General features: G+C 38.2%; 1 protein-coding gene across 2 annotated transcripts in view; it reads left to right on the top strand.

Annotated features, from left to right (window-relative positions):
* Window positions 1-21,955, top strand: part of DCP1B (decapping mRNA 1B) — a 46,583-nt gene extending 24,628 nt beyond the window's left edge. For both annotated transcript variants that reach the window (XM_065841320.2, XM_071817796.1), the window contains 6 exons: window positions 668-734; window positions 2,905-3,040; window positions 9,862-9,990; window positions 10,700-11,539; window positions 17,782-18,030; window positions 19,878-21,955. In XM_065841320.2, the coding sequence (XP_065697392.1) occupies window positions 668-734; window positions 2,905-3,040; window positions 9,862-9,990; window positions 10,700-11,539; window positions 17,782-18,030; window positions 19,878-19,958 (1,502 nt within the window). In that variant the 3' untranslated portion in view covers window positions 19,959-21,955. The remainder of the gene's footprint in view (window positions 1-667; window positions 735-2,904; window positions 3,041-9,861; window positions 9,991-10,699; window positions 11,540-17,781; window positions 18,031-19,877) is intronic.
* Window positions 21,956-27,239: the final 5,284 nt, after the last annotated feature.

Raw genomic sequence — 27,239 nt, 5'->3', positions numbered from 1 at the left:
ATTACCATCATGATGGCTTCATTAGCGGTGTGCACATTTGAGAATCTTGAACTAGTAGTAAATTTAAATCTGTTGTTGCTGGGCAAAGCTGCAGGCACTTACCTTAGTGGATGTCTGAACTTAGATATAGATTTTCTAATCCTGGGGTTGACTACAGACAATTACTTCTTTGGTGGGGAAAATAATGGGCAACATTATAGGAAATCTACAGGGAGGCAGAGGTGCGTTCATACTACTCTAACAGCTTTGATGATACATAAGATAGACCTGAATGTTGCTGAAAACTAAACAGATCTTGCTGCCTTACATGTGTGTGCAACACTACTTGCATTATAATGGCCACTGGAGTCTAACAGATATGATACAGCAACTGAAAAAAAAATGGCAAGAAGAAAAGATTTTAAAGAAAAACCCCTCTGGTTTAGTGTTCTGAAGGATCAAATACCTCTGCCTTTATTGAAGGTTCAAGAGCTTGTAATTTACATCCTTAGAGATATGCCTTTGATCGTTTTTGATTTTGGAGGTGTCGTTTCTAGGTTTATAGATGGGGAAAACATAAGACAGAAATAAATTTAAAAATTCCTTTACAGGTCACTTTTAAAGATGTACCAGGTAGAACTGCTGTTTGAGAAGATGCTCATAGTTTGTGTTTGATGTGCATTTACAGTGTCCATATATGGGATTTGGTTTTATGATAAGGAAGAATGCCAAAGAATTGCAGAGCTCATGAAAAAGTAAGTGATGGGTAAACAAGACTTTTTGTGCTTTTTTATGTATGTATTTCTGTACATACATGCACATTATATTACTAGGATGGTCATACCTTTCTACTTTAAACCTATATTTATAGACTTTGTTGCAAATAAAATTGTCACAAACCTGCTTTTCATAATCAGAAATAAGTTACTGTATTGCAGTACTTTTTCATAATTTGCTGCACAGCTTTCCAGCTACATCAGAGTGTTACAGTTCATCTGGTTTATTTCCTGATGGCTCAGAGATCTGTTTTGAAGACTTGTATTCTTTGGAGTTTTAGTATATTTTTCAGTTTCGGGAGATGTTTTTTTTTAATGTTTCTGTTTGTTTTTTCCCTATGTCAGTGTAAGTGCAGGCAGTCATGAAGCCATACTGTACAAATACGATTTCTGTGGTTTTTATCCTGTTTCTACATCATGGGTGAATTCCTGCTTTCTCATTTCTTACCAATATGTACAAAATTCACTTTGTTTTTGGAATATAAAGCAAGACTATGAATTCATGGCTTTTATCTACGTAGTAATAATATTTTGTACATTATACAATCTTTAACTTTGCAGTCAAATTGGATATTACCATTTTAAACAGAACTATATTCTCAGCTATATTTTAATCTATCAATATCATGGATAGGTTTTTCACAGTCACTGCTTTCTTTACATGTCCAGGATGGGCACGGCTCATTCTTCTGCTCTACCCTCTGTTTGGCCTAGTGATGGGCTTGTTTTGTAATGATCCCTGCCTTATGACTATATTCTGCAGGTTTTCCTGTTTGTTTGGAGGACAAAGGAGCTGAAGTCTTACAGATTTTTGTCAACACATGCACTCTAAATTTTTTTAGAGGTATAATGCGGAGGATATAGTAAAAGGGCCTGATAGGAACAGGCGGAGATTGGATATAGTGCTTTCCTGTGGTATGTAGGGTTGGACACATCATTGTGTCACAATTCTTATAAGGGGCAGGAAGAGGGCTGACATAGAGCCAGGTCTCTCTCATCCCAAGAAAAGCCATGGGAGGCGGATACAGTCAAGCTGACAGCATTAGGTACTAACAGAGTGGAATGCAAAGGCACTGCCAGACCTGTGAATCTCTCCTTTTCGGGTCGTCTATCCCCATCTTAACAGTTTCTGTAGCCAGAAGCATGCTGGGGAAGTGACATCAATTTTGATTGCCAAAGTTACCAAGTGCCCAAAAGCCCATTTATGTGCCCTGCAATACAAGTTCAAACAAGGCTCATCCTCACACGTCTCGATCCATGGCAAAGTGCTTTAAAATCTTCTACCACAATGTTCCAGATTGGATTTGTTACAAAATACATATTTCCTCTGTATCTCTGTTTCAAGTAATACCTGCTGCTTTTCATTTTGCAGTGACAAAACATCGTGAAACACAAACTGTGACGATGGTAGGGGTTTGTTTAGGGGTTTTTGTTGGTGTTGCTGTGTATCCTACAGCTCTAAAATGAGTCAGTTGTGACCCAAGAAATAATTGATGGGGATGAATTTACAGAAATAAGCAATGAACCCTAGGAAAACCCAGGTTTTTGACAGCTAATTTTAGTTAACTAGTTCAAGTTGCAGTTGGTGGTGATTAGGTACTTTCAAACTGGCAATTTACTACAATAAAAACTAGTTTTCAGAGGATTCATGCAATTGTAAACCACATATAGTGGCTTATAATGGCAGTGTTGCATATAGATAAAAAATACCCTGTCGCTCAGCCAATTGGCTGCATGTTTTAATTCTCAGCATTCTACAATAATAATAAAACAGCTGGGGCAGGAAATCGGTCATTTGCTAGTAGTTAATGACTGATTTGTGTGTGTTTGCCATTCTCCGCCACCAGCAGAACTGAATAACACTATAAATTTCCTGGCCTTTTTGGGTATAAAAATTGTGACTGAGTTACAGAAATTTTAGTCTATAGCTGAGTGTATTCAAGAATACAGAAAATGAACCTCATGCCTGGTCAAATTATCTTTTAATATAGATTTATTTTTTTTTTTTTTACAGATGTTTAAATGTAGATAGGCAAAAAAAAAAGAAAATATTTGAGTTTTGATTCATTATTTTAAAGTAATTGTGGTTAAACTTTCTGTGTTTTATCTCTTTTGTCTTGTATATTCTCCTTTTACCTCCAACTTTCAGCCTAACTCAGCAGGAACAATTCAAAGCACAGCAGGGCACAGGAACAGGACTGTCCCCGATGATCATGAATTCTGCTAATAATAAAGAAGTGGATATCTTACGGATGCTTACCAAGGCCAAAGATGAGTATACCAAGGTGAGACTTGCTGTTTATAAAAAGAGGATGCATCTTTTTGGTGATACTACGATGCCAGCTTGCTCACATTTCACATTTTAAAACATAAAAGGGTTTGGTTTGGTTTTAAATACTTTTACTCAAAGTGAAGTGGATTTTGGACCGTGTGCTTTCTTATTTTGTATAAAAGTTGCTGGTAGAAAAGTTTTGTCAGAGTTTGCTAAAGATTCAAAAGCAATTAATGCCATAAATAAAAACTTCTGAAAGAACACATATATGGTTGATTATTTGTTGGATGCTAGCAGGTAAGAACAAGTATAAATTGGCTTTCAATTTGACCCTTAGAGCTCCTCTGCTTCTTGCTTATTGAGTAACACATGGAAGTTGCGTCCTCTTTCTCCGTGAAGTATTCAAACCTGCTAATAGTTTCTGTGGTTTGTACAAATTACTGACTTCAGAGGAGACCCTTAACAGTGAAGTTACTGCTTTTAATTGTGGTTGTTAGCTACTTTCAAACACTAATGGAAGGAAATGGAAAGGTTGAAATGTAGTATGATTTCAGCCCATGTGCAGCTTTGGTCTTCTGAGGCTTCTAAATAAAGAAGTAACTAATGGACTAATAATGTTCTCTATTATTGAGCAATCAAAAACTTTTTACTTTGGGGAATAGAATTCTAATAAATTTAACTATTCATATATACATTGCAAATTGTTACAGAGCCTGCAGGTTCCTACTGCTGTTTCCTATGTGTTGCCATGCAATAATAAAGCTCATAAGGGTTCTGAGTCTAGAAATAAATAAACAGAAGCAATTTAAAGAGAGAAAATGTTATTTTTCTGAAATGTGGCTACTAATACAATGCTCAGAAATAAAAAGCAAACTATTTGAGTTATGGTGAAGTGTAGCCCTTCTAGTTGTTCTCTAGCTTCTTTTGAAGCTTAGGACCTTCGTATTTTCCGTAGTAGGGATTTAGTGTATTATATTGGACAAACACCTCCAAAACCTGGTATTTTTTCTATGTTGTAATACTGAATCAGTACCTAGTCTTGGCATAAGAGTGTGATTTGAGATATTGTGAAATGTTTAAGCAGTTTTAAATGAATAACCTTAAAAATACTGTGAATGGAAAACTGGAGAAGTATTAGACTGTCTTTGGATTCTATGAGTAGGAGGTAATGCATCTAAAAAAAAGGTTACCTTCCATTTCTACATGAGCACATAGAAAATCAAGATGAAGAAGAGGAAATTCTAGAAGACCTGCTGTTTAAATAATATTCTTGAATTCTTTCCCTCCAGATAAGATCTTTTGCAAATTTGCTTCTCACTTCATCTTTAATCTTCTTGTATTTAAGGGATTGCTAAGGAAATGACATGAAAACTTCCTCTTCATGTGGGACATGAGTGCTAGGAGTATCTGGACTCTTAAGAACTGGATATGTGTTTTTTCTTGCTTTGTTAGTAATACCAAAATCAAGAAGGGTATGACAAATAAAGGCAATGACAACCATTTTTGTATGTAACGCCAGTATGTTTCAGAGCAGTCATGCTTTTTGGCTGCTTTATGACATCTACTTCTTTGCCAGTGTATGTCTTACAACTTACAATGCTGATGTGCTGAAATCAGTTACGAAATATGTTGTTCTCTTTTTGAATTCTGTGTGGTTTTGGAGAAGAAGGTGTTTTAAAGTGTTGGAAACTGTAGAATAAGAACATCAATTTTCAAAGCATCTAAGGAATTTTGCTCAATTTTAAAGTCTTATGATGAGAATTTAAGAGTGTGACTGACTTTGAAGGGTATATCTTATTCCCAAATTAAGTTACACATTTAGAGGTTATGTGTAAAAGAAAATACATGGGCTCCCCCTTCCCTTTCTTACTACTAATGGAGCTTTAAGTTGCTAAATGACTAAAGTATTTTTTGAAAAATGTACTACTTACATTCTTGTCTTCTCTTGATCTCTGGTGAGAAGAAGTGATAACAGGCCTCATAATAATAGCGGGGGAGATAAACAGTTGAAGAGCTGCTAGGGTACAGAACCAAGCATGAAAAAATGTGTTTCTCTTACCCATTGTGCCTTGCCGTGTACTACAGGACAAGCTTTTGTTTTAGGTGCACAGTTCTTCTACATCATCTACCCGTTACTATACCATATTTGATTTATTAAAGATCAGATTAGGTGGGTGTCCTGTGTCTGCTTGATGTGCCCAAAATAACTGAAGCTTCCTTCATCATTACTAAGGACACACAACCATTTGATCAGAATGTCATTTCTGGTAGCAAACAAGCATGGCCTCTGGACTTCTATATCTCTTCTTTTTCTGCTTCTTCACTTTCTTTCAGCAAAATGTTCCAATGGCACCTTAGCTTTTGATTTGTTAACTGCATGAGACACTCGACAGCAGACCCAGAAGGCCGAGCTTTCCCAAGGGCACTGTGTCGTGCACAGACTGGACAATGCACGGTATACTCTACTATTCTTAAGCAGCCTGAATTGGTTTTGCATGTCTCACTTCAGTAGGGCTCTGACTGGAAATCCATGCTGCTGCTGATCTTCTTTGAGAAAGTTCTCATCCTCCTTAGTTCCTCTCTTCTGCAAAGCACCTTGGACATCTTCATGCGACTGTTCATTAATGTCATTGTGTGGCTACTTTACATCAGCTAGGTAGAAATGCCCAGTTTCCGGGGCTTTTTAGCTCTAACAACTTCAAAGTCCTCTTCATTTCTTTCAGTATTGACTTTTATCTACAAAGCTCTTCTAAGTTCCATCAGCTCTTGGCTGACCTTCTTTCCTTGTAACAGACTTTCTAGCGTCTCCTCCTGGTAATTAACAGATCTTAGCAGCTTATATGACTCAAAGTCAGGTTTTTGCTACAGAGCATGAGATTGGGATGTGACATGGTATTTGCTTCAGGAGAGCTGCAATACTGAGGTCTGACACTTGTCTGCTATCTGTTTCCTTGGACAATGTTCTGTTCAGCTAGAACTTCGCATTGTGCAGGTAGGCTGTGAAAAATCTCACAACACAGAACAGTTGTTCGTCTCAAATGTCTCTGACTATACCAAACTTGCTAAAACATCCTGTCATGGTCTTGTTCTTTTTCATTGACATTCACCACATATGTATATTTTTCCAGTGTTGCTTAGCTTTTCTTTGGCTTGATCTTAGAACCTTTTGATTTCTGATGCACCTTTTGCAGGAGCATAGCTTTGAACAAGACACATGACTAAGGGACAAACCCGTGTGAAGCAAGATGTAGTAATCATCAAATGTTGTAGCTGATGAGTACCCTTCTGGTTTTATCACTAAAGAGCATGGTGACATTTCTTTCATGCTGTTCCTTCATGTTTGATGTTGATGGCATCTGAAATCTTCTTTACCTGTCCACCTGACAGTTGCTTAAAATGTCATGCCGCTGCTCCCAACTTACTCATCGGCAAGGCCGAGCTACCCATCTGCCAAAATGACCTTATATTTTGAGCTCAAATAGTTACAGATTTCTTCAAAACCATCACAGGCTTTTTTTCTCTTCAGCATACTTCTCTGTATTCAATACCAGCCTACTAGCCATGTTATCAAACCATGGAAATGATACCAGGTCAGGTCAATGTTGTTCTCTATAGGCCTTTATGTATGCTGCTGTACATTTTGCTGAGAAATTTGATCTGACAAATGCTTATATAGTGATAATTCTCTAAACTCTACTGCTTCCTGCCTAATTTTTAAATGCTTGCTTTTGTGACCAGGCAGTGTAGGACAGTAGAATCAAAGGTTCTCATGGTTTCTGAAGAATTCAGCCTATTAAAATACCCTGGGGAAATACGAATATTGTTTAATTTCTGCAAAACTCATGGTGAAACATAGAAGAGTATATTATCTATCATGTTAAAGAAAAAAGTTTAAGTATGTGCTTATATGTTTTTTACCCAAAAAGCTATGCTGAAAAATATCAATAAGGAGGTATATTGAAGACAGCATCATTACAAAGAGAAAAGTTTGGGAGAAAAAGAAGCTACTTAATCTTACTGCCATGTGGTTTTGGTCTATGTAGTATCATGTAGGATCTGTCCAATCTAAAAAAGAAAATTATCTTTACTTGTTTTAGTATAGATAAAATAGGGGCTATAGTAAGCACTTATTTGTACTATGAAAAAAAACAAAACTTCCACCTGATAATTAACTAGGCAAGATGCTTAACTGTCATTAAGTAAATGAAGGACAAGCTAGGTCACCACTCAGAAACTGGATGGGAAAATGATTTAAGAATAATTCAGTCATTTGACCCAGTGTATTTAAAATTTTTAAAAGGTTGATAAGGTTGCAGAAGTCTCAATACATTCTTGAAAGTCCATATGAACTGCCTTGAAATGATGTGAAAATAAAGCTTGTAGAGAACAACAACAAAAAATCAAGTTACTTAAATTCAAGCTCAGAAGAACCAAAGAAAATTTGGTTGAGTAGTGCATTGATAAATTTAACTCAGAGCTAGTAAATGGAAAGAAAACTTTTCCTTAACGTAAAAGCTTTAGTTATGTTAGTGTTACAGGCTTGTCTTCTACACTATCATGACTTCTTTGTGTTCTGATTTTTCAAGGCAATCCATTCATAGCTATTTTAAATATGAATTGCTTAGAGAAAGTGAAACTAAAGTGTGAATTCCAGTTGAGGATTTCCATTAATCAGGCTTTGAATCATAGAGAAGGGCAATAAGTATGGACTAGCTTTAAAAGAAAACTGTTTGGCTTACCATGAGTACTCTCTGGACTTAGCTCATTATTTGAATTTTGGGACGTCTTGAGCCATCAAACTTGCACTGCACTGTGAGATGGGTAGCAAGGCTCTGGTGAATGAGAAACTACATTCTAGTAAAATTATTTGTTTGTTTGTTATTTAGTTTTTCCAGAGAGGGCAAAAAAAGTTGCTGAGTTTAAAAATATTTACATGGTGAATGTGGCCTGCTGAGATTAGCCATGAGGTGCTTGCTATGTGGTTTTATATTTAACTGAAATTCAGTTTTGCTGTGAAGCTCTGCATTGTTGGCAAAGTCAGTACTTTGTTCTTCATGTTTTTTCCAATCTAGTGCTTGAGGAAGTTTCTCACTTTATGCAGTAGGGGTAGAGCAGGAAAGGAGAGACATATGCTTATTCTTTCTTCAAAATGAATAGCTAACCAACTGATGGCATGGTTGCCTGTGCATGCTTTCAAGTTCTTTCTAAGACCAACATTTGAACCAAAAATTGTCATACGAAAGAAGAAAGCCATTTACAGGACTACACTTCTACTTTGCAAGATTGTGTCTTCAAAAATTCCTTGCAGAAGCCTTTGGCTGTCCAAATCATTTTTCAGCAGAGACTCAAAGAATCATTGAGATTGGAAAGGCCCTCTGGAGATAGTCTAGTCCAGCCTCCCTGTTTACAGCATATTAGCTCAAGTGGGTTGTTCAGGGCCAGGTTATGTCAAGGTCTAAATATCGCCATGGACAGAGACAAGTGTTGCAAAGAAGGCATTGAGAACCTCCTTGAGTCCCCTCGAGAGCTCAAGTTCTGTTATGCAGAGCAGCCCTGGAATCAGTGTTTCTGTTCACTGTTGCAGTAGGTGCCAGAAATGGATTAAATGACAAATTTTGTGTAGTTGAAAGTTGGGGTTATTTTCTCACCTAACACATTTGCATCCTAATGAATTTGTCTCAGAAAATTCTGGAAAGGACACTGACATTTTCACAATTGCACAGCAGTGACTTCACTGTGTGTCCTGCTGTCAGCCTGTCCAGTCCAGAGTTCTGTCCCCAGTAATGGGCAGGACTGAGACCTTGGGAGGAAAGAATGAGAAACCAAAAGTAATAATTCATTATGCAACCATTAGTCCTGCATCATAAAATTTAAGGCCCATCAAATTCAGGTAATTAACTTTGAATATTCTTGTTAGATAGGATTAACTTTTTCTTTGAAAATTCTTTAAAAAATCCTTCTGGTTTCTTGGTTTTAGTTGTATCAAGAGACAATGACTTGCAATATACTGTTTTGTTTCCTACTGACAATAGCATTCCTTGTATACACAATGCTTTTCTAGTTTCATTGAGTATATTCTTATTTTTTGTACAGTGTAAATAAGACATTTTCCTATTCCATTTCTTTTCTCTTTCATGCAGCATTTTCTGTGCATTTTTTCTGAATTAAGTCATGCACTTCTCTCTTCTTGTTAGTCATTCCATGTCCTTGATCACTTTTAGTCATCGGTCACTGCCCATCTTTTTATAAATATTGTTATTAATCCTGTCATATTTAATCAGAAGATCTACTGATTCTACAAACTGATTAAAACTTTAATTATTTTTCTGTGCAGATAAATGCATCCTCCAAGTCCGCATGATGTGGAATATTTATGTAGAAGAGTTTGAGTTAGAATTCCAGCTTTTAAGAAAGAGCATTTAGAATGTTCTTTGTGGGCACTTTAATACTCCATGTATCTAAACTACTCCTAGCTGCCTACTGATGTGGGAAAAACATGTCTGTTGCTTGGTTTCTATGGTGCTTTTAAATTTATTTTTTTTTAAGTGCTGCAAAAGCAGAAGGTAAGAAAGAGAACTGAGATTTAAATTAGAAGGAGGCCTTATACTCAGGGAGTCTTGGAATCAAGTGTTTATTTTTACGTGTGCCTTGTGGTTTTAGAAAATTATGTTGTAGTTCTTATAGTTCTTTCAGTAGCATACCATTTCATAATCAGTGCTGCAACTAATATTTTTAGTTATTGAGTACTTGGCTATGTCTGGATTTTACTATAGCGGAGAACTACAGGAAAAGATAGTGTCCTGCTTGCTAAAAAATATTTCCTTTCTATTGCAGTGTAAGACCTGCTCAGAACCAAAACAAATAACGAGTTCTTCTGCAATCTATAACAACCCCAACCTAATTAAACCAATTCCAGTGAAGCCAAGTGAAAACCAGCATCAACGAATATCTCAGCAAAGCAAGGTAAAATACTTTGTGTGTTTTCTGACTAGCGCTGCTGTAATTGAGGAGCCATGTAGGAATATTTATTTGAATCAGAAGCTGAGTGCCAGAATTTGAGGAGGAACCACCGTAAGGAGTTACTTTAATAAAAAACAAATCTGTTTTCTAAAAAAGCCTCCAACCCCCACCGTATGATGTGGAAGCATGTGAATTGCAGGCATACTATGCTGATGCAACCAAGAGCTGCTGGTCAGTTGTCAATTGCTGGACCACATATTTTGTGTTATTTTTCTTTAGGTGAATTCAGTTAATCTAAATAAAGAAAAGTATCTTGATATATATTTAAGCGAAATCACACTGGAAAATCCTAGAAACTGAATTAATTTGTGACAGGAAGATGCACAAGAAGTGGCCCTGCTTTACACAACGGGAGATTTCTGACTCTCGCTAATATCGTATGCATGGCTGAAAGAGAAGATGTTCTTTCATGGCATTTAAAGTGAAGCCACTGCTGAATCTCAGATTCCCTGGTTTTCTCTCACATTAGCAACTTGACAACTGTCTTCTTGCCCTTCCTGTGTGACAAAACTATTAAAAATTCTCTTGGGAGAAAAGAACATAGCTGTTTTCTTGGCTTTTCCGTGAATTCTGCTGGCTAAATATTATCACTGCTTAATGTAACTTATGCCTGAGGGAACTGTGTTTACTTTTTTCATTTGTGCCCTCACAGAATGTGGATCCTGAACCGCAGCACTTGTCTTTGACAGCACTGTTTGGAAAGCAAGAAAAGCCAGATGTCTCAGACCCGCTTAATAAACAGCATCAAGAGAATCTTCCTGTGAGGCAGGGTGTGGTACGGTCCCTGTCCTACGAAGAACCCAGCAGGCATTCGCCCTCTGCCGAGAAGCAGCTTTGCCCCGCCATTCAGAAGCTCATGGTGCGTGGGACAGACCTTCACCCACTCGCTGAGTTTCCCGAGAACAGACTCTGTGAAAATGGCAATATCCACCCTGTGGGTGAGGCTTTCACAGGGCTCTTCCAACCTGTGACTTCTCACGGCATTGCGACGTCTCACGTGGTTCAGGATACTGCTGGCACTCAGAGCTTGTTGCAGAAATTACAGAGTCAGTCAGGGTCAGTGACTAAGATGGACCCCAGTGCAACAGGATCTGTGAACTCGACAGCCTCTGTGTTCAGCAGGACTCCGGCTGCTGTTGGAGCACCGGCAGCACCAGTAAACAATATGAACCAGCCACCTTTGGTGTATTTCAATGGTTCCCTACCGGGCCAGACTTTAGAGTCTCAAACACTTGGTAAAGAACAATCCAAACTTCCTAGACAGCCACTTTCTCTCTCTGGCAATCAAGCAGCTACTTCTGGGGTGATCTCACCTCAAGAGTTATTGAAAAAACTCCAGATTGTGCAACAAGAGCAACAGTTGCACGTATCCAGCAGACCAACCTTGGCAGCTAAGTTTCCTGTTGTTACTCAGAATACCAACACACTGAAACCACTGGATTCCTGGATAGAGAAGGCACCGGGTACAGAAAAACAGAGCTCGCTCTTTCAGGTAAATGGGCAACTTCCAAATTTAAAATGAGTTTTAAAAAATCTAGCAATCTTTTGAACTCAGAGTTTCATAAGGTCTTGACTGGTATATTCTTGTTATTATATTACTACATTTGGCACCTAATTCATTTTGCGGGTGATAATTTAATAACATCAAGTGGGTTATGATTTACCACGCTGTGATACTGTAAATACTGAAGGCTACATCTCTCGCATATCAATAATGACCAAAAATACTGCAGTCTTGGGTTTTTCCAGAGACTTTGAAATTTCACCTAGTTTTCAGTTGCTGTACTTGGTCTCAAGTTCTTCTGTGTAATTGCTGGTTATTGAGTGTAATATTTCGGGTTTCATAATTATTTTTTATTACAAAATTAGTCATAGCTCTCTCTGTGTAGCTATGCATTCCTTTGGATGCTAAAGGTGCTTAAAAGGTCACTTGTTTTCTAACAGCAGTATTTGTATATTGCTGAATTAATTGTCTTGTACTGTAACTGCTACTTCTAGCATTCATTAGCTTTTTTTTTTTTGCTATCTATTATTTTGAAATAAATATTTTGTGCCTGAATGCTGTCAAAAAACCGAAACCCATTAACTCTGGCAATTGTGACCTTAAAAATCAGATTGGTCTCTTAAAATTTCAGGAGATAACAGGAGACTCTGTCTCTCTCATGAGTGTATTTTTCTGTTCCTCAGAAAAGCATCATGTGCAATTTCAAAATGTCCCATCCTGGACAAGTGCTGTCTTTGTTAACAGCTTCATTCTCTGTAGGATCTTCTGCACTTGAACATCTTTAAATGTCCTGTTTGGGGATGAGTGAGCATCTCAGCCCTTTTTAACTTCCTTTAGTGTGGACAGACTGTCCACGGGACTTGTGTTCTACTGGAGTCTGACTTGTATTGGAGTTAGAAGTTACTTATCCAAATGATATAACATTCACCTTTTCAGTGTAAAGTTCAAAAGCCGCTCTTGTATTGCGATTTCTTTAAAAGCTGAGCGAAAGACTACAGAATACTTCAGCATGCTCCAAGAATCCTCCTTATTCTAGAAAGTTGTCCTACACGTGAGGAGGCTGAAACAGTCATTTAACAATTAAGGGCCATATCTGTCACTAACACTGTGACAGGTCAAGATTTCTCATTCTGGAAGGAAGATGAATTTGATATAGCAAATAACCATCATTATTTTTATTATTTTAATTAAAGCAGCATGCCTTTGAATCTGTGTGAAAGAGTTTGAGGGGGATTAGTCATTGAAATTATTCAGGATCAGTTGTTTACAGATGGTATTCTGACTTTCCAGTGGAGTACTAATGAATAAAAAGAGAATCCAGAGTCACAAAAAATGTGCTTGTCTTTTCACTGGGAATGGAATTTGCCTGTTATAAATTAAATTCTCTGGTTTCACTAGTAGATGTAGATAGCTTGGAGACATAAGGCATTCCTGCTTTGAAGGTAAAAGTGAAATGAGGCAAGTGCCAGTATGCATAAATAGAAAATGGCAAATATGCTGATATATTTTCAAATGAAAAATCCATATTGATACTGATATGGCTAATGACTTTCTGTATATTTGGAAAAGAAAATGATGGCAGCATTACTTGCAATATGGGAAGGGCATTACTGAAGTTTGATATAACGCAATTTCAATGATTTTATGCTTGAGTACGAGTAGAACAGTAGCTTGAGATAAGACAAAAACCTTCACTGGAACAAGTCTCATTCACTGCAATTATTGCTGCAAGTTTGCCTTAAAAAAAAATAGAAGAGGCAACTAAGGAGACTCCCAGTCTCACTTTGCGTGGCTGTGAGCAGACTGGGTAGACTGAGCCTGCCTAGGAGTGGTTTTATGGGCTGACGCAGCAACAGCTGCTGTCAAAACAGTTTTAGATGCAATTCTTCTGACACATTTAGTATTGTTAATGAGACTTAGTATATAGAATAAAAATGGTAATGAAAATACGGCTAATTATTGTTTAGGACACCTAGAGCTGTATAATCTGGAAGGAATGGCCTCTTTTACGTGCAGCAGATTGCCAACAACAACAAAAGAGGAGGGGGCTAAAAATGAAGGACTGAGTCTGTACTCCTGTAGAATGCCATGAAGTAGCCACATGAGATATTCCTACTTTTGAAATAAAATAACAAAATAAAAATTTGAAACAACTTTTTAAACCAACATTAATCTTGTTATAATACAATCCTTGCTGTATACCAAAGGCTTTAAGTGCTGCCGTGCCTGCAGACAAACACAGACATTCGAGTGAAATTGAATTGGCACAAATATATCTGCACATGCTCATGCAAAATTGATCAAAGCAGATTCTGACAACAAATGCAGCAAAAGGTTTGTTCTCTGTAATTATTTATCTTTCAGTGTTGCTGCTTTTACTACAATTCAGCATAGAGAAAAAGCAAATTCCAAAAAGTCTGACAGGAATAGAAAGGTATCTGGACAGTGTCTGTTGTTGGAAAAATCATATTAAAGGAACACACTAGATCCATCAGCAGCATTAAGACAAAGAAAGCAATAGTCTTTTCCACAATTGACACATTACAAGTCCAAGTTTAAATTGGCTTCTGCTGCATCTCCATATGGTGTAAGAACTATCTCCCACATGGAAAGGAAGAGATCAGTTACCAAATAAAAAAAAAGGAACTGAAGAATAATACATGGAAGCATTCGATCTGGTCTGGTGCCAGCCCTATCCTGTGAAGTATTCCTAATGCAGACAGTGAGTAACGTGTGCTTAAGATGCAATAAAAAAGCATTAATCTGCAGTGGGCTTCTAAGCATATGCTTAGTGCTAGGCATGAGTTATCCTGATTATAGATACATGCACGCTTAAGTGTTTATGTTAATCAGAGTTATGGTTTTAAAAGTGCTTCTAATAACCTTGACACCAATTTATCTTTTCTTCAGAAGGCCACTTATCTTACAGCCCATTTTTCTCATTTCTTGGAGCATATTCCATCAAGAATGTCTTTTGTACATAGCATTACTTCTTCTGAATATATGCACAGTACCTAATATCTTCGACGTGAGCATTGCACCATTACTTCTCTAATTGTCCTCCGACATGAGATTGTAAACATGTACAGGAGGAATGCAATAGGTACAATAAACGTGTTTTGAAAAGCAATTTAAGATTCTGTAGTTAAACATTGATTAAAAAATTCTGAATTAAACTTGACAGACAAAGCAATGTTAGCATTGTAACTGGCTTTATTTTAGTACTAACTGTCTTCAAGGTTCTTGAACCATTCTTAGATTAAATGTTCTCGGTTTTAAGTAATGCCACTAAAACCAGTTAGATGTTCCAGACGAGCACTTGGTGCACGTGGGATTCCTCAAGCCTTGGAAGCAACGGAGGGTGTCAGTTTGCGTTACAGGAGATCCAATACATTCCTTAGTTCATGGTGTTATGTGAATTTGCCAGCTATCCTGTCATGTAGCTGCCAGCAGCCATGCGGAATATCAAACAGATATCTTAGTGAGTGTCTGTGCTTCAGGGAAGGAATACTCTATGCTGCAATGATTATTTTGCACATTTTTTCATTGTTTGTACTTCGTTGCTGATGGTAGACCCTCTACTCTGTTATTAGTGTCTCAGAGATTTAAGTGTTGACCTGATAAAGCTGGAGATAATTCAGCAGAGGCTGGATGAACAAGCAACTCCGATTAGATTCTGTGGGAAAGAAGTTGACCAACAGCCTTTTGGAAGGGCTGTTATTCCTTGTGTGAAATTACTTAAAGCTAAAAGTTGCCCCAAAGGCTGTTATGTCCCTACAGAGCCTTTTCAGTGCTTTCGGCAAAAGTATGGTGCTGCAGAATTCCACTAGGAATGCCAAGATCAGCATCCCAATTATGGGTGGGTGTCAGTTTTCCTAGTGACTGAAGGTGAGATGGACTAAACCTAAAATGAAAATTTGCCTTTTGTGTTTTGAAAAAAAGTGTATGTAAAAGAATGTTAAATGGCAGAAGCTATGAGCACAAACTGTTAGCAAAAAATACATTTTAATGTTTGCATACAGAAACAAATGCTATGCCCTGAAAAAAAATGATGCATTTATTTTCTGTTCTTCTGACACAAAAGTTTTGCAGTAGCCTGTAAATATTAGCTGTGTCACCAGTAGATGGCAATATTGCTCATTCCATATAGCTTCCATATACTTGGCAAGTCCTACCAAAAAGCCATTTCTATCCCAGGAAAACACCATTTTTCATGTGTCTTTTAAACCACAACTTTGTACGTGTTTGACAGTAGTAATTGTATATTATTAAGAGCACAGTTTGTCTTGAGTTTTGTTTATTTGACTTGGACTCCAGAGAGAAATGTCTTTGGATTTCGAAGGACATGTCATCTTGGTCTTTGACATAGTCTGTGGTAAATTCAGCCGTATTGGTGGGACAGTTTATCTCCTCCAGCTGCTCACCACCATCCCTTTGCAGGAGGTTCCTTCCCTCGGGGAGCAGCTTGTGTATGCATTCTTTAAATCGCATTAGGAAGAATCATCTGATTTAAGCAAACCCTGCCAGTTTTGCTTGAATTAAAGACAAGTTACTTCAGCTGCATGGAGGAGTAGAGCAGAAGTGCTGTGTCTGGACTTGGTCAATCTTCCACAGACCGGAGAACAATCTTCTCACAGGAGAACAGTCTGAAGGTCTTGCTCCATAGAGGTGTCACTTTGGACCTTACATGGCTTTTCTTCTAAAATAAGCATTGTTTTTCAAGCATAGGTGCACAAATATATGCACTCCCTTACTGTTTGAAGCAAAGCTACAATGAGTTAGGAGTACCTTAACTCATTCAAGAGTGTGTAACACAGACTTTACGATTTCTGTTATGATTATGTAGAAAAAAGCTGTAGGTCAGGAGTTTCATTATTAAGCAGTACTCTGTATTTAAGAAACTGAAACAACATTTACCGAAAGTGTGTACTGGGATATTTTTGCATTAGGTGCATATTGCATGCTTTCTAATATCCGTGAGCCTTTCCTGACCCTTAGTCTTTCTGCTTCCTTAAATTTTGCATAAAATATCATGAGATCTCAGTCCTCCTCATTTCTTTCTGTTTCTTGTTTAGAAATGTCTTGGCTAGAACAATCATAAGTAGGAAGAAGAAAAGCTACAAAAAATATGAGTGTTATTTAATATTAAACTACATTGTTTTGCACACCTAGGAGATAAACTTCAGTTTTATTTACTTATTTTAAATTTTTCTTCAAAATTCAAATGTAAGCCAGGGCATGCAGTGAAGTGATGCAGCAGCCTTTCACCCTCACACAGGAGCAGTAGATCATGCTCCAGCCCAAAAGAAAGGAGCTTTGGTGAACTCATACTAATTCCTTTGTATGTTCTATTATTTGAAAAAAAAGATCGGATACTTGAATAGCAAGAAGATGGGTGATTAGGATTAAGATTTATTACTAGAATTATCTGGAGAGAGCTCCAATATCTGCAAACAGAGAGAAGAAACTTTCTGCTATGCTGTATATTGTATCTGATAGTATTTGCTTTTCCTGGATGTTTTCGTGTTCTGAGATACGTTACAAAATTTAAAAGTAAAAATTCTTTGATACCTATCTTTGCAGGTTGACATGGCTATGATATTGAGGGAACCTGCAGGACTAGTGCAGCAACAAGGTTTTTCTTCTCTTTGAGAACCGCCTTGTTTTTGTCAGCTGCGTGTTGGTTAGGGGTTGGTTCTAGCTCACTGTGGCTCTTTAGATAAATGACTTAATCTCTGTTTTCTTTTCCTTCTCCTCAAGTAAAATGTGAACAAAAAGATATGTACATATATAAAGTAATTTGAAAGTTATAATTGGACAATACTTTATAGTATTAGGTACAAAGATTAGTCTTTAATAGAGGTATTTGCATGTTCTCCAAGATAAAATTTAACAATTTACTGTTCCCGTGTAGAAGACTTTATAGCTGTACTCTCTAACAGTATTGATATTTAATAGTAGTCTGATTTCTTGAATAAAATGCTCTCAACCTTAGACTGTTTGCCTACTTAATCATGCTTGAATCCATTGCTGCAGTCTCAAATTGGAGAGAAAACCTTTCAATCTGGAAATAAATCATATGGGTGGTCCTGAACTGGAGTTTCACAGAATTCTGTCAATCTCCAGCAGCCTCTGTTTCTGTTGCCAATTCGTCCGCGGTCTTCATCATCTTTATTCCCATAGAATTAAGTAGTTAGGTTTAATTGATTACTTTATTTTTATATGAACAGGTAATCTCACCTCAACGTATTCCTGCCACTGTGACTCCAACCTTGCTGATGTCCCCAATGGTGTTCACTCAGTCCACACCTGCTCCACCAAAAGCGAATGAAAGTGGGCGGTTGCCAACAGCAAACCAAGAACCTGCTGGTGGCTCAGCTGCCCTTCTCCTGCCTCTGCAACCCCCCGAGACATCTGTGGTCAACAGCAGCTCGATGACGAAGATGCAGCTGCAGGAAACGCTTCTACACCTGATCCAGGTAAAGCACCAAGAATTCTCCTACTTTGCTTAAAATCCAGATTCCCATTTTGATATAAGCAGCGTATGATCTGTCTGTCTAGAGGCTAAAATGAATAATTAAAATATCTGTTGAAATTTGTGCTAAGTACGGCTGCATGTTAACGGGGTGCTATGACATAGACTGGGGATGTGATGGCCTCTTCTTGCACAATGGTGGCTTAGCTGGGTTTTGATTAATGCATCTGATTTTGGGTTCAGGAAAGATAATAAATTTTACAGAAAAGAACAAAGATGACTGAAAGCTTCATAAGCTTGGCCTATGAGCTAGAGAGACATCTATTATACTTTTAGCTGAGGATAAATAATGAGTGATTATCCTAGCTGCCAAATGTTTCAGCGATGTGTGTTAGCAGTAAGAGGAGCTCAGATGGGAAATTAAAATTGCAGGATGAGCGTGAGCAACTTTAAAATGCAGGTTAGATAACCTAAAAATATAGCAGCTCAGTTTATACAATGTAATTCCATAGTTCAAACGCTAAAATTCCATTTGCTATAGTTTTACGGGTTTAAGTATAAGAAAGCATTAACAACATTATGTATGAGATGATTATTTACTGCTCTAGAGTGATGTGAGTGGTTATGAATGGTTTTTTCCTTAAGTTGCCATGTGATTAATATCTGAAGAGTAGAAGTTGAGAGTTTATGTAACTAAAGACCTTGCTACAAAGCACAAGGAATAGAGACACAAGTTCTTAGGAGTCCAGTTTTTAGACCAAAACTATGTGTCTTTATGGCTTTGAAATAAAAATACAAGTCATTATTGGAATGTTGAATTACTTAAAATGTGGTTTAAGTTATAGACCCAGAAATAAAATAGCATCTTTAACAAATTAGAGACTTTTCTCATTTTTGCCTGTATTTTTAGTTTGGGATTAAAAAGTAAGAATATCACATTATCCTGTCTTTACATAATTCAAGAATTTAGACAGTAGTAAAACCATATATGAAGGTAAAAAGGAAACTAGTCAAGGAAAATTGGATTTTACCCTCTGAAACTGTACTTGTAAAATGTATATTTAACCCTGCTGTTCTTGGTGGTAGTTAGGATTAACTGAATTACATGGGAATGATTTACTGCCAATTTCTTACCTCTTATTTTCCATTATATAAAACTACAGTCTTGGATGCTCCTGATTTTCCTGAAGTAATATCTTGATTTAAATTGTCCTCCTATGTTTATGTGAGTTACCTAGGACACTCTTTCTTAATGTGGGTTAACCCACTTTTGCAAAACGATCTTCAAAAGGAAAAACTAAAAGAAGCATCAGAGCAAAAGGAGCAGCATCAGTTAGAAGCACTAAGTCTGAAAGAGCTAAAGAAGATATAAAGATTTGCCTAGGTAGGATTTAGTACAGGATCAAAACCCAGAGTGTTTCACTGTTCCTTTGGACATGCTTGGAATTATCACTGTCCTAATGGTGGAAACTACTTAAGGAAATCCCTTGGTAAATGAGGCCAAAGAGAAGAAATTACAGGGTTGTACTGTCACTGCATTGTCATGCAAGAATAGTGGATTCAAGTTAAATCCAGAGTTTGGACAATCTACTTTCTCTGTCATCATTACTTCTTATAGAGATACAGTCCTGTTTGCTGCAGTAAAATTTATATTCACATCCAGCTCTTCTAAGGCTACTAGCAAGGCTCAGAAATAATATCTTTTTTTTTGTAAAGGAAACAGCCTTCCTATTACTCACTTTTTAAAACTGTAAGGTTGAAAAGTATTTGGTCCATGAAATAGAAAATCCTTCTAATCTCTGTACTCAAAACACCTATCGTGCACTAACAATTACCTGTTTTGTTTTTCAGAATGATGACAACTTCTTAAATATTATTTATGAAGCATATCTCTTCAGCGTGAGAAAGGCGGCAATGAAAAAGTCTATGTGAAAGATGATTTTTAAATTCAGTTTCTGTTGCTTCCTGAACTCCAGGAAAAAGGTTTCAAATTTTCCAAATACGTTTACGTTTAAAGAAATGAATGGTCTTAGGCATTTTGCATACACATAGATTTTGCTTGTTGGCAAATGCGTGCTGTACTGAGAAGGGAGCAGAAGTGGATTGTGCCTTCAGGGAGAGGAGCATCACGATACTGAAGACTTAATCACAAAATATCTTATTTTTCTTATATTGCTCCATACTTAGGATTGCTTTCTCTGCATAAGGACCCAGTTGTCAGAATTCAGTTTCCTTTTTTACTTGCAGAGTGATGATTCATTGACTAGCTATTTCTTGTGGATTTTCGCCGGGAGACGTCGCATCATCTGTCACGATGAGCGTGCCCATCTCTGACCGCAGGGTGGCAATGTTGGACTATTTTTAGGAACGTGGAAATCCGGGTGAAATCTTGGAAGGGAAAGTCTTGGGAAGGCCGACCTACCATCGTACTTAGTTGTCTGCAAAGCAGTTTAGATTAAATGCCATGACCTTCCCTCACATTTTTGTAGAAAAATCTTTTTCTATTTTAACAAGAATATTTTTAGCTGTAGAAATGGGACTCTGCACGTGTTTTGAAGAACTGGGTGGGGAGGGTTTGTTTGTGAATGTACTTGCTATCATCATAGCTCTGGAGGGGCACTGGATTCATGTTTTTAATATTCCAGATCCAATCTGCATTATTATAAGCAACACACAATTGGTTCGGGGGAAGGCTACCTGGTATAAAACTCCCATTAATTTTTTTTTTAGTATGTTCCTGGAGCACAGTGATTTCATTGATCTATTTCTAAAGAAAATAAAATGGATAATCCCCACTATGTGCTGAATTTGGTTTTATGTACCATGAACTATGTATTTAGAATTGTTGGGTCACTTGCATGTGTATGACTTTAAAATGTTTTTACACTTGGCAGAAGACACATGAGGTTTAAAATCAATTAGAATAAATGACTGAAATAAATTTTATGTATATTTGTATTGGCATCTGCTGCTAAAGTGCCAGTTTACTACAGTGTAGGAACCCAGAGTTGTTGCCAAGGAGGCATTTCTTTTGTGGGCACAGAGAACCCAATCAGTAACCCATAAATGAGTGTACACTCTACTGTGGGCATTGATGTAGGCACAACGCAGTAGCCTCATCTGCGAAGGTTCTTCAGTGTAAATTAGGATGCAGGTTTCAATTAGTATAGTTGTAATGATTCCAACAGCTGCCCCCCACCCCCATACATCTGGCCTTTCTCCAGTGTAAGAGTGTGACTGGGGGGGAGGCAAGGGGTGAGGGGTTTGCTCACATTCCTTGGGAAAGCCTCTAAATCAATATTAAAAAAAGAGTCAAGAGCTACTTTATACGCAAGGTAATAACCCCAAGAGATGCATGCCTACAAAACTGCCAGACTTTTCCTAAACTCATAGAGAGCAAGTTGTATTCTAGTTCCATTTTGTTACCCAATTGCTTACAGTTCTTGCGGATTCAGTGAAAAGAACATGTTGAGCAGATATCGGGAAAGGCAGGCTTTAACGATAGCAAGTCCTAGTTCTAAGCCCGTAGCCATTATAATTTATGTAGCCATTATAATTTAGGGTTTCTACTGAGTTAATTAGTATTATTTCTGAATGAACTGGCATGGGAGAAATTGGAATCTACACAAAAGAGTTTGTGTGAGGCTAAATACATGAATAATTGGTGTCTGATGCTGGATTATCAGAGAGTGCAATTTAAAGATGATGGGGACACATATAAAGACCTGATTTGACTTGCAGAACTTCTGTAATTGGTAGGTAAAAATAATCATTAAGCATCTCAAGCTGTGTTTGTGGTAGGTTTTCTAGTCATGGGAGAAACATTTTTATTTACAAAAAAGGCAAGTAGAAATTTTAAAAGCATCCTTATTTGTTGCTTTTCAGAGAAACATATCATTTACAAAAATTAAAGGCATAATTTTTTAAAACATCTGTTAACTTTTAGTGTTTATGACGATAGTATTGGCTCTGTGTTTGACAAACTGCGACTTATCTTAAAGCAGACAAGGACAGAGCTGATTCAGGGTTTCTTCTCGCTACCCTCTCTTCTGGTTACATCTATACCAAGTAACACTGATGGAGGTGGATTTCTCTCACTGTATTATGCTATAAGGGATTCCTGCACTTGTTCAGGAGGCATAACCTGCCTTTTGTGGGGTGGAGAAGAGGAGGGTAGTTGCTAAAGAAGAGAGGTGCTCTTTTAGCTGACTTGCATGCTTACCAAGAACAACAGAGGTAAGAAGATAGAGCAGGCTCAGAAAGAAACTCTCAATTTTATGACAATGAACAGAAAAGTAGTGAGAAATGACAACAAGCTTGTTGTCTAGGTTTCCATTTCAGATGGCAGGATCTGCTTCTTCAGAGGCATTTGGGAACTGGAGACTGCGTTGGGAGTCATACTGGAATGTAAAACTGTGCAGCACCGCTTTCTGTCTTCTTTCTTCTGCAGACTGAAGTATCTGTCTCAGAAAAAAAGGCTTTTTCCAGATATATAGTTGTAGGCTTCCAATACTGTGGGAAAGCTGGAGGATCCTCACATAATACTGGAAACTTCATGTCTGCCTTTTGGTGTTGTGTTTTGTTCGATAGCCTTTTTATGAGCTGGGACTGTCGCTTTATGCAGCCAGATCTGTGCACGATACCAAAACATTGATTTCAGGTTTGATAGATCACCTCTGAACTAGAGTGGTTCTGAACACTCCATTCCCCTGTTTTAATTTGTTTTATTTTTTAAGACACTATTGGAACTAGAAAACCCTTAAGCTACCAAGGCCTTTGGAGAGGTAAAGGCCACAGCCTATAGGATTGCCTTTCTTTGAGCTTGTGGGGGTTTTTTTCTGAAAAAGGGAAAATAAAATTACCAAGCAGAAAATCTGAAGGTAAGGAAGGATGATATAAACTCTGCTTTAGACGCTTCCACAGTATGCATGTGTAATATTTTTTTTTTTATTGTCTGTGTATTCCTTAATATACCGCTAAGTTTTGGGGTTGGTTTTTTGTTTGTTTTTTCGGTGAAACAAATACATTGTAATTTGGGGCTTAGCAAGAATTCCAGAAGTTGCAGCAGTGCTTTATGCATTAATCCCACTCTCAGCATTGAATTAGTGTTCAGTGTGTTTTCACTTAACCACTGCCCACTTCCTTACAAAATTCCACACATATTAAACTAGAGTTAGAAGATGAAGAGTAGAAAGTCAGTGAAATACTGAAGCATAGTCTGTCAGTGTTTATCATGAAAATCCATATTATTCAATGAAGGCATCCAGATCTTTCCTCGGGCCATTCTCACAGAGAATTCAAATCCTTTATTTGATTTTTATTCATTAACTCTCTATTGCTCTCTATTTACTCCTGCTTCTTGTAGTTGCAAAGGGGCTAATTAAAATTGTACAGCAAAATAAAATTTTCCAGGAGCAGGATGCAGCTGAATAGGCAGGATGCTTCATCTCCTCTGACAGCCTATTTTGAACATGTTGAGCTTTAAATTTGTCATAACAGTAATGAGTATTCTAGATATCTTCGTCCCTTTGGGATGTTAAAATTGTAGTTTAATGTTTTAGCAAACTTGGAGATCTTTGCTGAAGAGAAGGCAAAATTAAAATATGTTTTTCAGTAAGCATTTGAGGCTCTAATGTAGAAAATGTTATGAGATGTCAGTTTTACCCAGAGGGATTCCTGAATCCTAGAAAAAGGCAAAATTTTAATCTTGGAGGTGAATAATGCACTAAAAAATTAATCCTCAGTCAACCTACAGTAAACTTTACTGCTAATCCTAAGGACTTTTAAGAGACTCTTACAAGTCGTTGGGTTTTCCGAGCTGCTACAGATATCTCTGACAAGCTTGTTCTGGCCTCCACATGTAAATCTGTGCACAGCGGTGTCGCGAATATAGGAGGAGGGAGCTTGGCATATACAAACAGGAGGAGGAAAATGTGGCTCTGCAAGATACTGAAGAAACAAGAGCTGTGGCTTTAGAAACACTTAAAGCAACACACTCCTTGTTGCTCATCCCAGCCCTCACACCAGGCTTTCCTTCTTTTTCCTTTATTTTTCTGCTCTTTAATTTTAATTAAGACAGCTATGTGGTAAAATGTATTGCAGCACAGTTAGTCCAGGTTAAGACTTCCTCCATGCCAAGGCTGGGTTTAACCCAGAGGAGTTCAGCGGGCAGCAGCTGTATTGGTGGTGAGTGGACAGGGGGTGCAACCATGGGGATAAGTGGGTTTGGGTGTGGGGAGAGGAATGCGAGGCAGGAGCTGCAGCGCTGCCTTAACCTGACATGAAGCTTCTGTGACATCGCGATCTAGAGACCTTTGTCTCTTTCCTGACATTAAGACTCAGAAGATGCCACAAAGGTCAGAATGTGACTTCGTTGTGATCCCCTGCCTTGGCTCTATGTGGAAACACAGGAAAGCATTTGAGATAGATACCTCCACAAAGGGCAACCACGGTGCAGGAGCCTCCTCTCCCTGCAGAGCCGCTGGAAAGACGGGATCCTCTTGAGGAAAAGTCTCAGTACAAGCCTAATTTAGCCTGGGAGATTAGATTGACTGGGCTAAAGTTAGGCTTTGCAAACACCTTCCCCACCACCATCTTGTACTGAACCAGTACTGACATTGGAGTCAGCTCCTACCTTTCTTCACAATACAGCAGAATTTTGGGTGAATTTTCCCTTCCTTTTTTATTTCTTTTTTAATTTACCATCAAACCTGAACAGACTGTTCAGATATAAATCTGCCCAGCATGGAAGCAAATGTGAAATGTTGGAACAAGATTGCTTTTGTATGTGTACCTGAGAAAACTACTAGAAATAAGCACTGGAAAGATAAAGGGGTGAGAAAAAAAAGGAAATTTTTAGGTCATTTTAAATAATAGCTTTAGGAGAAAGCAAGTCCCGTATATGAACACCTTTACTCTATAGCTGTTGTTGAAAGAAAAAAACAGAGTTATTGTGGAAATTAATAGTTGCAACTCATTTTCATGCTTCTTCCTTTTAAAAGGTAAGCAACATCATAGAAGCTTTCAAGGAGAACAAATTTAGCACAAAAATCTGATGTACTCAATAGGAAGTCATCACACATTTTTTGAGAGTAGCAGCTTCAGTCATACATGTATTAAAAGTATTTTTTAATGTATTTGGAGCATACATTAATTAAAAGGCCTTTTTACTGTCTTTGGACACAAATTCCACAAAAAGCAGATTAAGTTCTGAGATCAGAGCAATGGGTCTTCGCGAACACCACCCGCTAATAAAAGCAGAAGAAAAAAAAACCCTGGCATGTGGTGACTAAACTAAAGTCATGAAATAGAAAGGTTGACATCTTACTATCAGGAAAGAATGGAATGGAATGGAATGGAATGGAATGGAATGGAATGGAATGGAATGGAATGGGATGGAATGGAGTGGAATGAAGTGTTTCAGTTGGACCCCGCTTTCAAACTATGAGGGACGTATGGGAATTGATGGCCAAGTCCTACAGCTGCAACTGCATGCATAGAGGGATGCTAATTCCATTGTTAGATCCTGGATAAATATTAACGCTTTTCTTGGCCAAGGCCTGGCAGCCTGCTCCATAGGCCCAGGTGCTGAATGCAGAGCTGCTATACATTGCCTTGAGCCGTGCTGCTCCGCATCTCTTCAGCCCACACCCGAAATCTGTGTGTGAAAGACACTAAAAAAGGGAGGGAGATGATTATTGAGTCACTTCAAAAACTGATGCACCCGTGTGATCTTCTTCAGCACTTGCCTGTAGATAAATGTTTAGAGGGAGAAAGGGAAGGAGCATGCAGGCTCTTGGCAGCCCTCCCAGCGTAGGGCTACTCAGGCTGGGAACAAAAGCTCTGTTTTCCTTCATTTTTTACTGCTGCTTAGCAGCCTGGCTCACTACCAGCTGCCTTCTTTCCGCTTAGAGCAGTAGCCCCAGACCTACCACTTAGTAAAAGTACCTGCATTTCTCATTCGTCTAAGTAAGTTATTTTTTATGTGCAAGGCTCCCCTCTCACGTTCTTGTCAGGGGAGTCCTGTCCTGGCTTCTCCCATGGATGCAGCGAGCTGCGGCTGAGAGTTTGAATTAGAAGTCCATCAGCCTGTGGTATCATAACATAATTCAGGGGTCCCATATCTAACACTTGCTGTCTAGCAAGAGAGGTCTAATTCCCATCTCTTTCAGGGCTATATTTGCAATTAGGATCGACTGCTTGTCCCTGCTGTCTCACCCTCTTGTCACATACCTTTCTCTTCCTATCTCCAAAACTTCCAGGTAATGTGTCCTCTCTTTCCTACCACTGCTTCAATTCCTACAAACCCCACCTCCAGTTCCTCCAAAGGAGCTGCTGGCAGGGATGTTTGCCCGTGTCTGGCATGCAAGCAGAAGCCATCACCACGTACCAGTTTCAAGTGGATCACATCCCACCAAAAATGTGTGCCACAATTCAAGAATGTTGCAACAGCAACAAAAAGCTGAGATGATGACTCCTATAACAAATAAAAGCTTTGTTATCTTCGAGAAAAGTCCATGCAGGAAAACATGAGCTTCATCAAGGGAAGATCAGAAGGAATGAGTCAAAACGTGAAGATGAAGATCTTCAGTTAAATTGGTTGACTGAGAGGTATGAAGAAACACTGGCTACATACAGTGAGAAAAGAAAGAATAGGGAATAATTATAAACAGAATTGAAAGCTGGGAAATTTCGCCTCACCTCTAGGAACATCAGTGAAGATGTGGCAATTGGAAGAGGAAGCAGGGAGATGGAAAAACACAAATGCAACACCATTTTGTTCAGGAAAACTTTCCCTTCCTTGTATAAAAGCTGAAATTTGGAGAACAATGAAGTTCAGAAGAAATGCTAAGTGAATCCCTGACTGCAGGGGAGACTTCTAAATCCATCAAACAAACATTCTTCAGTGTCAAGTGCATTGAACCAGCTGATGACCAAAGCTGAAGACCACATGCACTCACTTCTGGAACATCAGCAAGCAGGCACTCAAACAGAGCAGAGGGCTCTGCAAGTGCTACTGTGCATAACTTGAAGAAATCAGCTCAGGAGATGGGAAGATTTCAGAGATAAAATACCAGGTTAGGAGGTGACAGAAGGAGAAAAGTTGGGGGCTCTTCTTGTCACACCAAAACAACATGTTTCATTACACTGGTGTTGAGGGGACAGGTCTGAATATACAGATGGCGGGGTGGGGAAGATGGGCAGGTTCAGGTA

This window comes from Patagioenas fasciata, chromosome 1 (assembly GCF_037038585.1).
Source record: "Patagioenas fasciata isolate bPatFas1 chromosome 1, bPatFas1.hap1, whole genome shotgun sequence".
NCBI classification, from domain to species: domain Eukaryota; kingdom Metazoa; phylum Chordata; class Aves; order Columbiformes; family Columbidae; genus Patagioenas; species Patagioenas fasciata.
Note: the sequence above shows the minus strand (reverse complement) of the source record. Positions and strands in the feature narration are given on the sequence as shown.